Source organism: Rhinoderma darwinii, chromosome 8 (assembly GCF_050947455.1).
Source record: "Rhinoderma darwinii isolate aRhiDar2 chromosome 8, aRhiDar2.hap1, whole genome shotgun sequence".
Lineage (NCBI taxonomy): Eukaryota > Metazoa > Chordata > Amphibia > Anura > Rhinodermatidae > Rhinoderma > Rhinoderma darwinii.
This window is the reverse complement of record NC_134694.1, coordinates 113,450,856-113,464,171: the sequence shown is the minus strand read 5'-3', so window position 1 is coordinate 113,464,171 and position 13,316 is coordinate 113,450,856. Positions and strand designations below refer to the sequence as shown.

Genomic DNA, 13,316 nt, shown 5'->3' with positions numbered 1-13,316 from the left:
TGAGAGTAGTAGTAGACGTTTATTATACCGTATTCAACATATACAAGTTACACTGAAAGTCGTTCACAAATTAAAGGGGTTTTCCGACCATAGTGTTTGATGACATGTTGATGGGACAGGCCTCTGTGACCCGTTCTCTTGATCGTGGGGAGTCCCAGCAGACGAACCCCATGACGTGTTGTAGCGGCACAAAAACACTATGGCGAGAAAACCCCCTAGAACACAATAAGGTCATCCTTCTATGAGCCATCCGAAGCCTCGCACCTCAAACTTATCCCGTCCCACATGAGGGTTCCTCTCCCCCCGTTACCCAGTAGTGGTGTTGCCCGTGCTGGAGGAAGCGGCATTGAATACATTTTCTCTATAGAGGACTTGAGATCTCTTGTCTTTGTGGGATCCGTTGATGCTGTCATGGACGGCTGCGGAGAGGAGAGATCATGGTTTCCATTAGGCTTAAAGGGTACGTCACATTTGCAATCAATTTTTACTGCGCCAAAGCACCCAAAATAAAAGCGTCTTCTCCAATAGCCTGGGTTAAAAATATCCTACCGTTTTGTGCATGCAGCTCTTATGCAGACCTGTGTGTCTCCCTGGTTACAGACTACAATCAAATCCTTTGCGTAGTCTGATCATACCGTAGTACAACAAAGGCTTTGTTCCTCTGGGTCTGTAACCATGGAGACACATAGCTCTGCATCGGAGCTGTATACACAAAACATATACTATAAAAAAAAACAAAACAGAAGGACGTAGAGACAGATAACTAATCCGTGAACAGAACAACACGTGATTACTTAAAGGGCCGGTAACTCTAAAACGCAGCAGCTACTATCAGATGCATGACAAAGTATTGATCATGGGGACAAGGGTTAGTTATCCCATTGAAGAACATACGCAACATGAAATGGCTGATAACTAAGCGGCACAGCGCGCACCCGAGCGCTTCCACCTCTTCGTTTTAGCGATTGGTGGGGGTCTCAGTGCTCGGACCCCCACCGATCAAAACTTTTAATATGTCACTATAACATGCCAATTTATTTTTATTTAAAAAAAAAAAAAAGTTTAATTACCCTTTAAATGTCTTTGCGATCGAAAAGAATGTATCCAATTTTGTGTGAAAGACCCACGGGCAACCGAATACTCACCCAGCTTACCCCACAGGGGATCGTCTATGGCTGCATCCAGCATGGGCTGCTTCCGGGCTATACTGACCTTCACCTTCACGTCCTCTAACATTGTGTCATTAAGCTGGAGAAACAAATCGAGAGTCAGAGCATCAGTGTTACACAGTCATCACCTGTACCCCTCAGCCAATCACAGCACACATTATATAATAGTACAATGGTCTGGCCCGCATAACAGAAGAAATCACTCCGCCGCCCGGGTACATGAGGATCGAGGAGGTGGGACTGACAGAGAATAAAAAAAAACAGCAGAGGGCGCCATAACAAGTAACAGTAATATCTACACACAGGGGGGCGCCATAACAAGTATGTAACAGTAATATCTACACACAAGGGGGCGCCATAACAAGTATGTAACAGTAATATCTACACACAGGGGGCGCCATAACAAGTATGTAACAATAATATCTACACACAGGGGGCGCCATAACAAGTATGTAACAGTAATATCTGCACACAGGGGGCGCCATAACAAGTATGTAACAGTAATATCTACACACAGGGGGCGCCATAACAAGTATCAGCAATATCTACACACAGGGGGCGCCATAACAAGTATCAGCAATATCTACACACAGGGGGCGCCATAACAAGTAACAGTAATATCTACACACAGGGGGCGCCATAACAAGTATGTAACAGTAATATCTACACACAGGGGGCGCCATAACAAGTAACAGTAATATCTACACACAGGGGGCGCCATAACAAGTATGTAACAGTAATATTACCACACAGGGGGCGCCATAACAAGTATATAACAGTAATATCTACACACAGGGGGCGCCATAACAAGTATGTAACAGTAATATCTACACACAGGGGGCGCCATAACAAGTAACAGTAATATCTACACACAGGGGGCGCCATAACAAGTATGTAACAGTAATATTACCACACAGGGGGCGCCATAACAAGTATGTAACAATAATAGCTACACACAGGGGGCGCCATAACAAGTATATAACAGTAATATCTACACACAGGGGGCGCCATAACAAGTATGTAACAGTAATATCTACACACAGGGGGCGCCATAACAAGTATCAGCAATATCTACACACAGGGGGCGCCATAACAAGTATGTAACAGTAATATCTACACACAGGGGGCACCATAACAAGTATGTAACAGTAATATCTACACACAGGGGGCGCCATAACAAGTATGTAACAGTAATATCTACACAGGGGGCGCCATAACAAGTATGTAACAGTAATATCTACACACAGGGGGCGCCATAACAAGTATGTAACAGTAATATCTACACACAGGGGGCGCCATAACAAGTATGTAACAGTAATATCTACACACAGGGGGCGCCATAACAAGTATGTAACAGTAATATCTACACACAGGGGGCGCCATAACAAGTATGTAACAGTAATATCTACACACAGCGGGCGCCATAACAAGTATGTAACAGTAATATCTACACACAGCGGGCGCCATAACAAGTAACAGTAATATTACCACACAGGGGGCGCCATAACAAGTATGTAACAGTAATATCTACACACAGCGGGCGCCATAACAAGTATGTAACAGTCATATCTACACACAGGGGGCGCCATAACAAGTATGTAACAGTAATATTACCACACAGGGGGCGCCATAACAAGTATGTAACAGTAATATTACCACACAGGGGGCGCCATAACAAGTATGTAACAGTAATATTACCACACAGGGGGCGCCATAACAAGTATGTAACAGTAAGGGTATGTGCACACGGCCTATATACGGACGTAAATCGGGCGTTTTTGCCCCGAATTACGCCCGAAAATAGCGCCTCAATAGCGCTGACAAACATCTGCCCATTGAAAGCAATGGGCAGACGTTTGTCTGTTCACACGAGGCGTATATTTACGCGCCGCTGTCAAATGACGGCGCGTAAATAGACGCCCGCGTAGAAGAAGTGACCTGTCACTTCTTTGGCCGTAATTGGAGCCGTTATTCATTGACTCCAATGAATAGCAGCGCTAATTACGGCCGTAATTGACGCGGCGTTCAAGCGCCTGCACATGCCGGTACGGCTGAAATTACGGGGATGTTTTCAGGCTGAAACATCCCCGTAATTTCAGCCGTTACGGAACCCCGCCGTGTGAACATACCCTAATATCTACACACAGCGGGCGCCATAACAAGTATATAACAGTAATATCTACACACAGGGGGCGCCATAACAAGTATATAACAGTAATATCTACACACAGGGGGCGCCATAACAAGTATGTAACAGTAATATCTACACACAGCGGGCGCCATAACAAGTATGTAACAGTCATATCTACACACAGGGGGCGCCATAACAAGTATGTAACAGTAATATCTACACACAGGGGGCGCCATAACAAGTATGTAACAGTAATATCTACACACAGGGGGCGCCATAACAAGTATGTAACAGTAATATCTACACACAGGGGGCGCCATAACAAGTATGTAACAGTAATATCTACACACAGCGGGCGCCATAACAAGTATCAGCAATATCTACACACAGGGGGCGCCATAACAAGTATCAGCAATATCTACACACAGGGGGCGCCATAACAAGTATGTAACAGTAATATCTACACACAGAAACTGGGCGCTATATACACGGTGGATAGTGGACTGAGAAATCACCAGCACCACAATGGCAAGTGCCACTCTCTGCTCGAAGCGATGGCTCTTGTGATACTGATTGGACGCAAAAGCCGTCACTCAGAGCAGAGGGGAATGTCTGCCTGCGTTCAGTGTAGAGAGCCCAGGGTACTGGTCATAAAGTGGACGTCTCCATGGCACTTGCCAATGCAGAGCCAGGGACATCGAAATGTAGATTTCTCGGTCATGCAACTTGCATGATGGGGAACGCCGACCCTGTATATAGCGCTGGCAGCGGATTTGAGGGCTCAAAGCTGTTGACAGGTTCCCTTTAATCATATGGACAACCCCTTTAAATGACTTCATTCTGGCTGCCTGTAGCCACCACCTTCCCCTAGTGATGCAGCCAAAATGTCATCACTGTCTATACGTGGGATTTGGAGATCGGCTATGCAACTTTTGTCCTGCCCAGTTTCTTCTCTAGTGCACCCCCAGTCAGTGCAGACAGTACTGTGCCCGGTTTCTTCTCTAGTGCACCCCCAGTCAGTGCAGACAGTACAGAGCCCAGTTTCTTCTCTAGTGCACCCCCAGTCAGTGCAGACAGTACAGTGCCCGGTTTCTTCTCTAGTGCACCCCCAGTCAGTGCAGACAGTACGGTGCCCGGTTTCTTCTCTAGTGCACCCCCAGTCAGTGCAGACAGTACAGTGCCCGGTTTCTTCTCTAGTGCACCCCCAGTCAGTGCAGACAGTACAGAGCCCAGTTTCTTCTCTAGTGCACCCCCAGTCAGTGCAGACAGTACAGTGCCCAGTTTCTTCTCTAGTGCACCCCCAGTCAGTGCAGACAGTACTGTGCCGTTTCATATTGATAAATCGCAGCCATCTTACCGCCTGTATCGCCTGGTCTGCCGATTCAATCTTCTTGAACGTGACAAATGCGCAGCTGTATAGGACAAAACACAAGGTGAGATGATTCCCACCCATTCACTCCAACCCTACCACTGAATGTCCCGGCATGCTCTTACTTCCGTTGAGGATCAGTCGCCAGGTCTATGATGTTCCCAAACTTGGAGAAGGCATCGGTGAGCGCCTGCTTCTTCATGCCCACGCCGTTTACATACACCGTGTTTCCTTTCCTGGGTGCACGATGTTCAGGGAAAGAATCTGTGCCTGTGTATACAAGAGACAGAACATAGGACCGATATTTAAAAAGCCCCCACCGTAACCTATTAAATTACATGTGGGCCGCACTATGGCTCAATGGTTAGTATTGCTGCTTGTATCTCTGGCTTCAAATATGACCAAGTGCAGCTGCACACGACCGAGTCTCCCCGCGGAACTGCTGTTCCATAATCTATTATTTTGTTCAGGACGGAGCAGCAGTTCCGTGGGGGGCAGGGACTCCCAGCATCATAAAAAGTCTATGATGCCAAGAGTCCCGTTCACCTGTACCGTGGTCGGGCCAGGAAATGCGGTCGACACTGGGACCGTTTTTCACGGCCCGAACACGATCGTGTGCAAGAGGTGTAAGGGCAACATCCACAAGGAGTTGGTAGGTCTCTCCCCTCTCGTGTTGCTCTGGGTGGTCCAGTTTCCTCCTATACTACAGTAGTTGGAGATTAGAAAAACATGGATGCTTTCCTCCAGAAACAGCACCACTCTAGCACACTGGCTGTGTCTCGTACTGCAGCTCGGCTCTATTCACTTGAATTAGTTGCAAAACTAGACACAGCCAGTGTGCTAGAGTGGCGCTATTCTGGAAAGCATCCATGTTTTTCTAATCTCACATTAGCTCTAGTGTGTATTGTGATAAGGAAGTTAGATTGTGAGCTCCTGGGGCCAGGGACTCCTGTGAGTGCCTATAACTTGTGTACAGGGCTACAGAGCAATGTTGATATAGAAGGCTGGATTCGGAAGTATACGTACTCCTGTTGCAGCCTTCTCTGTCTCGTTCTCTATCACTTCGATCTCTATCACTTCGGTCTCTCTCCTTGTCCCTCTCCCGGTCTCGTTCTCTCCCACGGTCTCGGTCATATGGCTCCCTGACTCCTCCTACACGACGGCCTTCTCTGTCGCTCTCTCGGTCCTCTGCCTCTCTTTCGGAGTCTCGCATACGCTCGCTGGAGCTGACAAAGCTGAGAAATGAGAAAAATCAATCAATATGGGAACGGGCCGAGCGGAGGAGAGGCGAGCGGAGGAGAGGCGAGCGGAGGAGAGGCGAGCGGAGGAGAGGCGAGCGGAGGAGAGGCGAGCGGAGGAGAGGCGAGCGGAGGAGAGGCGAGCAGAGGAGAGGCGAGCAGAGGAGAGGCGAGCAGAGGAGAGGCGAGCAGAGGAGAGGCGAGCAGAGGAGAGGCGAGCAGAGGAGAGGCGAGCAGAGGAGAGACTCACCTCTCATAGAGAGACTTTCTTTGACTGCGCCTTGAACTCTGGAGAAAGAAAATATATTTTTCTGAGCAGGTGTCTCGGATTTGTCAGCTCCTTCAGTAAAGAAAAAAAAAATTCCCACAGCGCTTACCTCAGCTTGCTCCTCATCTACAGAGACGCTGCGCTGGAAGGGCTGGAAAGTGGGGGCCGGGCCCTTACTGGGGTCCTGAAGGCAAGAATTAGAGGGGGTCACACAGTGTAAACAATAGAAGGACTCATTGTATTTAAAGAGGCTCTGTCACCAGATTTTGCAAGCCCTATCTGCTATTGCAGCAGATCGGCGCTGCAATGTAGATTACAGTAACGTTTTTATTTTTAAAAAACGAGCATTTTTGGCCAAGTTATGACCATTTTCGTATTTATGCAAATGAGGTTTGCAAAAGTACAACTGGGCGTGTTGAAAAGTAAAAGTCCAACTGGGCGTGTATTATGTGCGTACAACGGGGCGTGTTTACTACTTTTACTAGCTGGGCGTTCTGATGAGAAGTAACATCCACTTCTCTTCACAACGCCCAGCTTCTGGCAGTGCAGACACAGCCGTGTTCTCGAGAGATCACGCTGTGACGTCACTCACTTCCTGCCCCAGGTCCTGCATCGTGTCGGCACCAGAGGCTACAGTTGATTCTGCAGCAGCATCAGCATTTGCAGGTAAGTAGCTACATCGACTTACCTGCAAACGCCGATGCTGCTGCAGAATCATCTGTAGCCTCTGGTGCTGATGTGTCCTCGCTCGTCCGACACGATGCAGGACCTGTGAGTGACGACACAGCGTGATCTCTCGAGAACACGGATGTGTCTGCACTGCCAGAAGCTGGGCGTTCTGAAGAGAAGTGGATGTTACTTCTCATCAGAACGCCCAGCTAGTAAAAGTAGTAAACACGCCCCGATGTACGCACATAATACACGCCCAGTTGTACTTGTACTTTTCAACACGCCCAGTTGTACTTTTGCAAACCTCATTTGCATAAATACGAAAATGGTCATAACTTGGCCAAAAATGCTCGTTTTTTAAAAATAAAAACGTTACTGTAATCTACATTGCAGCGCCGATCTGCTGCAATAGCAGATAGGGGTTGCAAAATCTGGTGACAGAGCCTCTTTAAAGGGGTTTTCCAGTTTAAGTCTGACACCGCTGCACAGGCTATTACAATGGAGAACTTTCATACACTGTAACGAACTGTGCAGCTGTCAATAGGACAGGTTTTTCAGGCTGTGGATGTAAGAAAGTGTTTCCATTCACGGACAAGAAACAATCTTTAAAATGGTGAAAAAACATGTAGAAACAAAGCGGATTAGTACGTTGAAGAGCTTTTCGTTACACAAAGATTAATGAGGTTGTCCTGGACCCAGCAGCTCTGCCACGCAGAGGACACCCGGCGGTCACATGATCACTGGGTCCAATGGAACTCACCGAGTGCTGTGTGTGCAGAAATAGGGAAGACAAAATAGTTAAATAAAACGGCTACGGTCGTCTCATCCGGGCATCTCTTACAACCGGGTCCCCAACCCCCTCCCCTATATGAGCAGAAGTAACACATATACAGTGTGGCGGGTTTACTTCTATGGCCAATGTGCTATACGTGATGTAGCCTTCACCTTGGGTTTGCCCTCCAGCGTCCGAGAGCGTTTAAATCCACTGTTTTTAGTCCCGGATTTAATAGCACTGATGGCGCCGGTCTTCACCAGCATCTTGGCTTGCTCTGTCGCTGTGGCGGTGTCCACTGCTGGTTGGTCTGATAAAGCTGGAAGAGACATATACAATTATATACATGTTCCCAAAACTTGGAGGTATAGAAGAAAATGGTAATAGCGCCACTGTGGGCTGTGCCTGGCATTGCAGCTGAAGCTCATTAAAGTAGATGCTGCAGTACTGAAGACATCCACTGAAGAAAAGTGGCGCCATTTCTGGGAAAGAAAAAAAACCATGATAATGACTCACATCTCTTGATGCCGGCCTGGCTGGTCTGGTTGGTGGACGTCTGCTTCTTCAGAGCCAACAAGGCTTTTTTCTGGTATGAGACAGGAAATGAAAAACATTGAGAAAAATTCTAGAAAGCAAGTTCTGCAAGTTCTAAAGTCAAACGTGGCGTCAATAACACCGAAGGCAGTCAATGAATGAATGTACAGTTTAGTCAGACATTGAATCCCAGAATTCAGTCCTGCAATGACCCAGAATGCCACACGTCTGTCTTGAAATCAATCATAGCTGACTTGTGCCCAATGGATTTTTTCTATTGAAGATGACGTGATGATCACACAGGTGAATGGTTTGTTACAATTAGAGTTATGTTCACACAGCGCGAATTTTCCACAACTAATTTCATTGTGGAAAATCTGCAGCGTAATACAGCAGCAGCAGAGGGGATGAGATTTGAACAAGTCTCATCTGCACGCTGCGGGAAAAAAAAAAAATCAGTTACGAAAGCGTTCATAAATTGACCTGCGGAGCGTTTTTTTTATCCGCAGCGTGTCAATTTATGAAGTGGCACTTCTGTGGCGATTTTTCCCCATTGAATTCAATGGGGAGGTAACAGCCGCAACAAATAGCAGATGTTGCAAATTTTGCGGCGGAAAAGCTGCGTTTCCGATGTAAAAATTGAAAATCGTAAAAAAATTAAACGCTTCGTTTTAGCGATTGGTGGGGGTGTCAGTGCTCGGACACCCACCAATCCAAACTTCTGACATGTCAGAAGTTTGTCGAATGTTTAGTTACACTTTAATTCCCTGGCGTTGTCATAGCGATAGCTCCTTGTTATCCCGGCTTTTCTACGTGTTTCTGGCCTCCCGGGATGCCGTTTCCTCCCACGTAACTGATGCAGCCAATCCCATGCTGTAGCGGTCACATGGGCTGCATGAAGACCAGAGGGACGCGTTGCTATGACAATGAGGTAAGTATTTTATTTATTTTCCGCAGTTGCGATTCCAGACGAAAAACTGCACCACAATTTGGTGCCCCTTTTCGAGCGGAGTTCCCTGTGTGTTCTAGGTTGGATACGCCGTGTACTTTTACAAAGCTTATCCCGACCCGTGTGTGACCCTTACCAGAGCGCTTTGTGTGATTATCACATGACCAGGACAGATGTTCCTCCTCAAAGGAAACCATGAAGGTTCACAATCAATGACAGCAAGCAGAGATCTTGAAAACCAGGAAGAATCAATACACAAAGCTTAATGAACTGAAAGCCCCACATTATAGAGTGTGAACAATGCCCAGTAAATAATCATTGTTGGAAATTCTGCTTCTTTAACTACTCCAAAACCATTTTATTTTTAACAAACCTTCTTTTTCAGTTTGGCAAATTTCCTCTGTAGAGTTTCTTCTTCTTCGGTCAAGACAGGGGGCAAGCAAACCATGGTGGCGTGGGCAAGCGGACACCTGAACAGGAAGAAAAAGGGGGAGGGGGAGATGTAAATAGATATAAACAAAACATTGTAAATGGATATATTCACGTATTTAAAGGGCTTCTCCAGATTTAGGCATATTACAGGTCATGTGACTGGGGAGGCGTTACAGTTCCCTGCACAGCGGGTGGAGACGGTTTTGTGCCAGTAAGAACTTTGAAGGAGCTTCAGCACTAAAGTGACCCTCAATACGGGGGATCGGTGGGGGTCCCAGCAGTCCAAAGTGATGGCATATGCTAGCGATATTGGAAAAAGTTTGGAAACTTTTTAAATATACTGTGTGTACTTCAATTCCTCACATTTACAAAATAACTGCTTGCTGTCAATGAATTTAAATATTCCATGTTTACATCCGGAGGCTAAAATGCTGACTTGTCATGTCAACTATCACAGGTGCAGGGTTTGTTACAGTGTAAATGCGTTCAGCCTCTGTATGTAAAGAAGAATGTTCCCATTCACTGATAGCAAGCAAAGATCTTGAAAACAGTGAGGAATGGAAAGACAAATTATTACAAAGCTTCAAAACCTTAAGCATTAAACATTAAGCGATATTTACATACACCGGAAAATTACTTGGAGAAGACATGAGAGGAGTGCGGCCATATTATTATGTCTTAAGACGTCTTCATACTATTTTAAACCCACAAAGTCCCCAGAATGACACTATAAGCACACAAGCTCCATACAGAAAAATATTACACCAGCTGCAGACCGCTCCCTAGCGAGCACATACACGGACTAACGCCCCGAATGAACGCGAACTCTTATACTATACGCAAAATATAAAGTATTTACCTCTGTTGTTAGATGTCGGTCGCACTTTTTATACGTCACCTTCAGTTTTCCTGTGTACGCCAACCTGTAGCGCGCGTTTGCCAACCAGTGACGTGTTATCATACAACCAATCACTGCAATCCTCTAGTTATACATTTCCGCCCCACTTGTTTTGGCTAGTCGAAAAAAAACACAATCGCTTCCGCCACACTTCCAGCTTTTAGGCCAATCAGCAGGGAGGAGAGTGCGGCCGTGATTGGCTGGTCGGGATTGTCAATCGCTGCGCGCAGCAGTCTGTTCCTTTCAATGGTTTGACGCCCCCTGGCTGTGATCAGCTGCCGGCTGAAAGGCACTATCAAATTATAGCGGAGTGTATATAGCAGCTGCCCAGACATCAGCGTTATATACAGGGCGGGGTAAACTTCAGTTGTAGGGTTTAGCTATAGTGAGTTGTTATAGGGTGTTTGGGATTCAGGCTGTTAACCTTACGACCTTTTTCGCATCACAATTGTGATATACGTTTAGTAACTATGTTACGAAACGCCGGTAGACTACGTTATTCCAGCCAACTGGATCCTGCGGGAAAAAAAAATATATACTGTGCATTTTTTTTTTTAACACATGGGAGCCTATAGGTGACATGTCTGTATGGCATACATCAAAGGCGTCAGTTATCATTAAATGTTATGAGCTTTTTCAATTGCCTTTCATGACATTAAACAGATTCTATTATAAATTATGGGGAACAGGATTTACAGGGCATCTGTCCCCTATAGGCTATAATAGCATCCGTTTACCGTATGCGTCATGAAAATGTCATTCGAGTTTACAAAATATCTGTAAAAGGCATCCCATAATAGCCTGCGTATACATTTGGGAGCTTTCGCTGGTGTATAGTAGGCAAAAAACTGTGATGTGAATGGGGCCTAAAAATGAGCTGAAGGCCGCAGCGATCTTTATTCCAGTGATCTCAGCTTTCTATGGCTTCCGAAACATCACTGCGGTCTACAGCCATTGGGCAATACGATCACGTGATGATATATCACTTTAGACAATATGGGAGTTTTTTAGATAACCTGAATGCCGGAAAACCCTTTTGGTCATAGAAGTAAAGTGGGTGCGGGGCATATATGAAATGTTGTGCCTTTACTTTACCCATGTACTTTTCTTGGGCGATAAACCTCAGCGTTCACCACGAGAAGCGAGAAAAATTTGAAGCCTAAGGCCCGGTTCACACTCAGTTTATTGGCGCTGATTTTGATGCAGAAACCGCGTCGGAATCAGTGGCAAAAAAAAAATCAAAAATCGCCCCCTATTGATTCCAATGGAAGGCAGAGACCCTAAGTTCAGGAAGACCAAGGGGAGTCCAGGCCTAAAGCAGCCTTCCTGTACTGGCTCCCAGGTTGGCTATAAAACTAAAGGTTTCTGAGGATTCGTTACAATGACTGACCAGTGAAAACGATCAACGACGGAAGTATCAGTTACGGTTGATGAAATCGGATTGTCCAGACATAAAAATCAGCACTTTTTGGATTGAAACAAGTAAACGTCTGCATTAACCCTCAATTTCCTCACTTGACATACAGAAATAATTTTTAAAAAAAATACCCCCCATACTGTTATATTTTATGAAAGTAGACACTGAGTACATTGCAAAAATGTCACCCAGCACTTTACACTCGTGGGCACCTCCATGCAATTTTGCAGCAATTTGTAAAAAGTCGTGTTTGTGGATTGGGTCACACTTTGAGGTGCACAGCACTTCCTAAAAATAAGGCTGGGTTCACACGACCACTCGTCCGTAATCGACGGACGTATTTCGGGCGGAAGTCCCGGACCGAACTCAGTGCAGGGAGCCGGGCTCCTAGCATCATAGTTATGTACGACGCTAGGAGTCCCTGCCTCTCCATGGAACTACTGTCCCGTACTGAAAACATGATTACAGTACGGGACAGTTGTCCTGCAGCGAGGCAGGGACTCCTAGCATCGTACATAACTATGATGCTAGGAGCCCGGCTCCCTGCACTGAGTTCTGTCCGGGACTTCCGCCCGAAATACGTCCGTCGATTACGGACGTTAAAGTGGTCGTGTGAACCCAGCCTAATAGTTCAAGATGTGCAGTTTTTACATGTTACTTATGTCGAACGAAAGAGACCAAACATCAACTGTATAACGCCGGTGAAGTCACAAGTCGACAAGTGTCCTGATTAGGCGCAGGCGGTGATTAGATGCGTAACTGCAAATCCCCCACCCCCTATGGGACAGAGAGCACATATACTCCGATTGGCAAGGTGGTTAATTACTTGTAAATTTTTTCTTCTGTCGCCCACATGGGGTCACAGGAGGATGTACAGTGGGAGATATAACAGTGACCGGCTGTGATCTTTCTTCCTGCTCTCACTTGCAGCTTCCCTCCTCCCTCCCTTACAGAGACACAGAACCAGGAAGTAAAACTTGTCATCCTGCTTGCCGACTTTAGACCAGAGCTGCGCCCCAAATATTGCACCTAGGGCTTTGATTCTAGTTTCATTTTAGAGCTAAGATAATAGAATGGCAGTAATGACATCTTACATAAGTTGTTGGCAGTGAGAAGGTTAATAAGTACTTCCCTAATGCCTCTGCCCTGTATTTATTAAAGAGCTCAGGACCCAGCAAAGAAGCAGACGCAAGTTCTGACTAGAGAAGAACCAGCCGTATTCAAAGGGTTGTATGAAATAAATAAAAGCATGGTTGGTTTATTCCATAAACAGCGCCACTCTTGTCCGTGGGCTACGTCTGGTATTGCAGTTCGGCTCCATTCACTTGACACAGCTCAAGGACATTGTCACTGATGGAAAAGCCCACTGGCCAGTGACCCTTTGCGAAATCAGTGCTGGTTTACGGCCATGGACCATCTTCCCCACTGTATAGTCACACACAATGCGACAAAGCACCAGCCGAGACCATA

The 13,316-nt window shown here is 46.2% G+C and overlaps 1 protein-coding gene across 3 annotated transcripts; it reads right to left on the bottom strand.

Annotated features, from left to right (window-relative positions):
* On the bottom strand, window positions 1-10,494 carry NELFE (negative elongation factor complex member E). 3 transcript variants are annotated; one of them, XM_075836424.1, is made up of 11 exons: window positions 10,391-10,494; window positions 9,473-9,569; window positions 8,133-8,202; window positions 7,790-7,935; window positions 6,285-6,359; window positions 6,158-6,195; window positions 5,696-5,904; window positions 4,795-4,939; window positions 4,658-4,712; window positions 1,146-1,248; window positions 1-419 (listed from the first exon to the last, which is right to left on the bottom strand). In XM_075836424.1, exons 2-11 carry the CDS (start codon window positions 9,545-9,547, stop codon window positions 307-309), a joined length of 1,029 nt encoding a protein of 342 aa, XP_075692539.1. In that variant the 5' UTR covers window positions 9,548-9,569; window positions 10,391-10,494; the 3' UTR covers window positions 1-306. The 3 variants fall into 3 exon arrangements, with proteins under 3 accessions (XP_075692539.1, XP_075692540.1, XP_075692538.1); XM_075836425.1 differs by lacking the exon at window positions 10,391-10,494 and adding an exon at window positions 10,282-10,376; XM_075836423.1 differs by lacking the exon at window positions 10,391-10,494 and adding an exon at window positions 10,156-10,239.
* Between the last annotated feature and the right edge of the window lie 2,822 nt (window positions 10,495-13,316).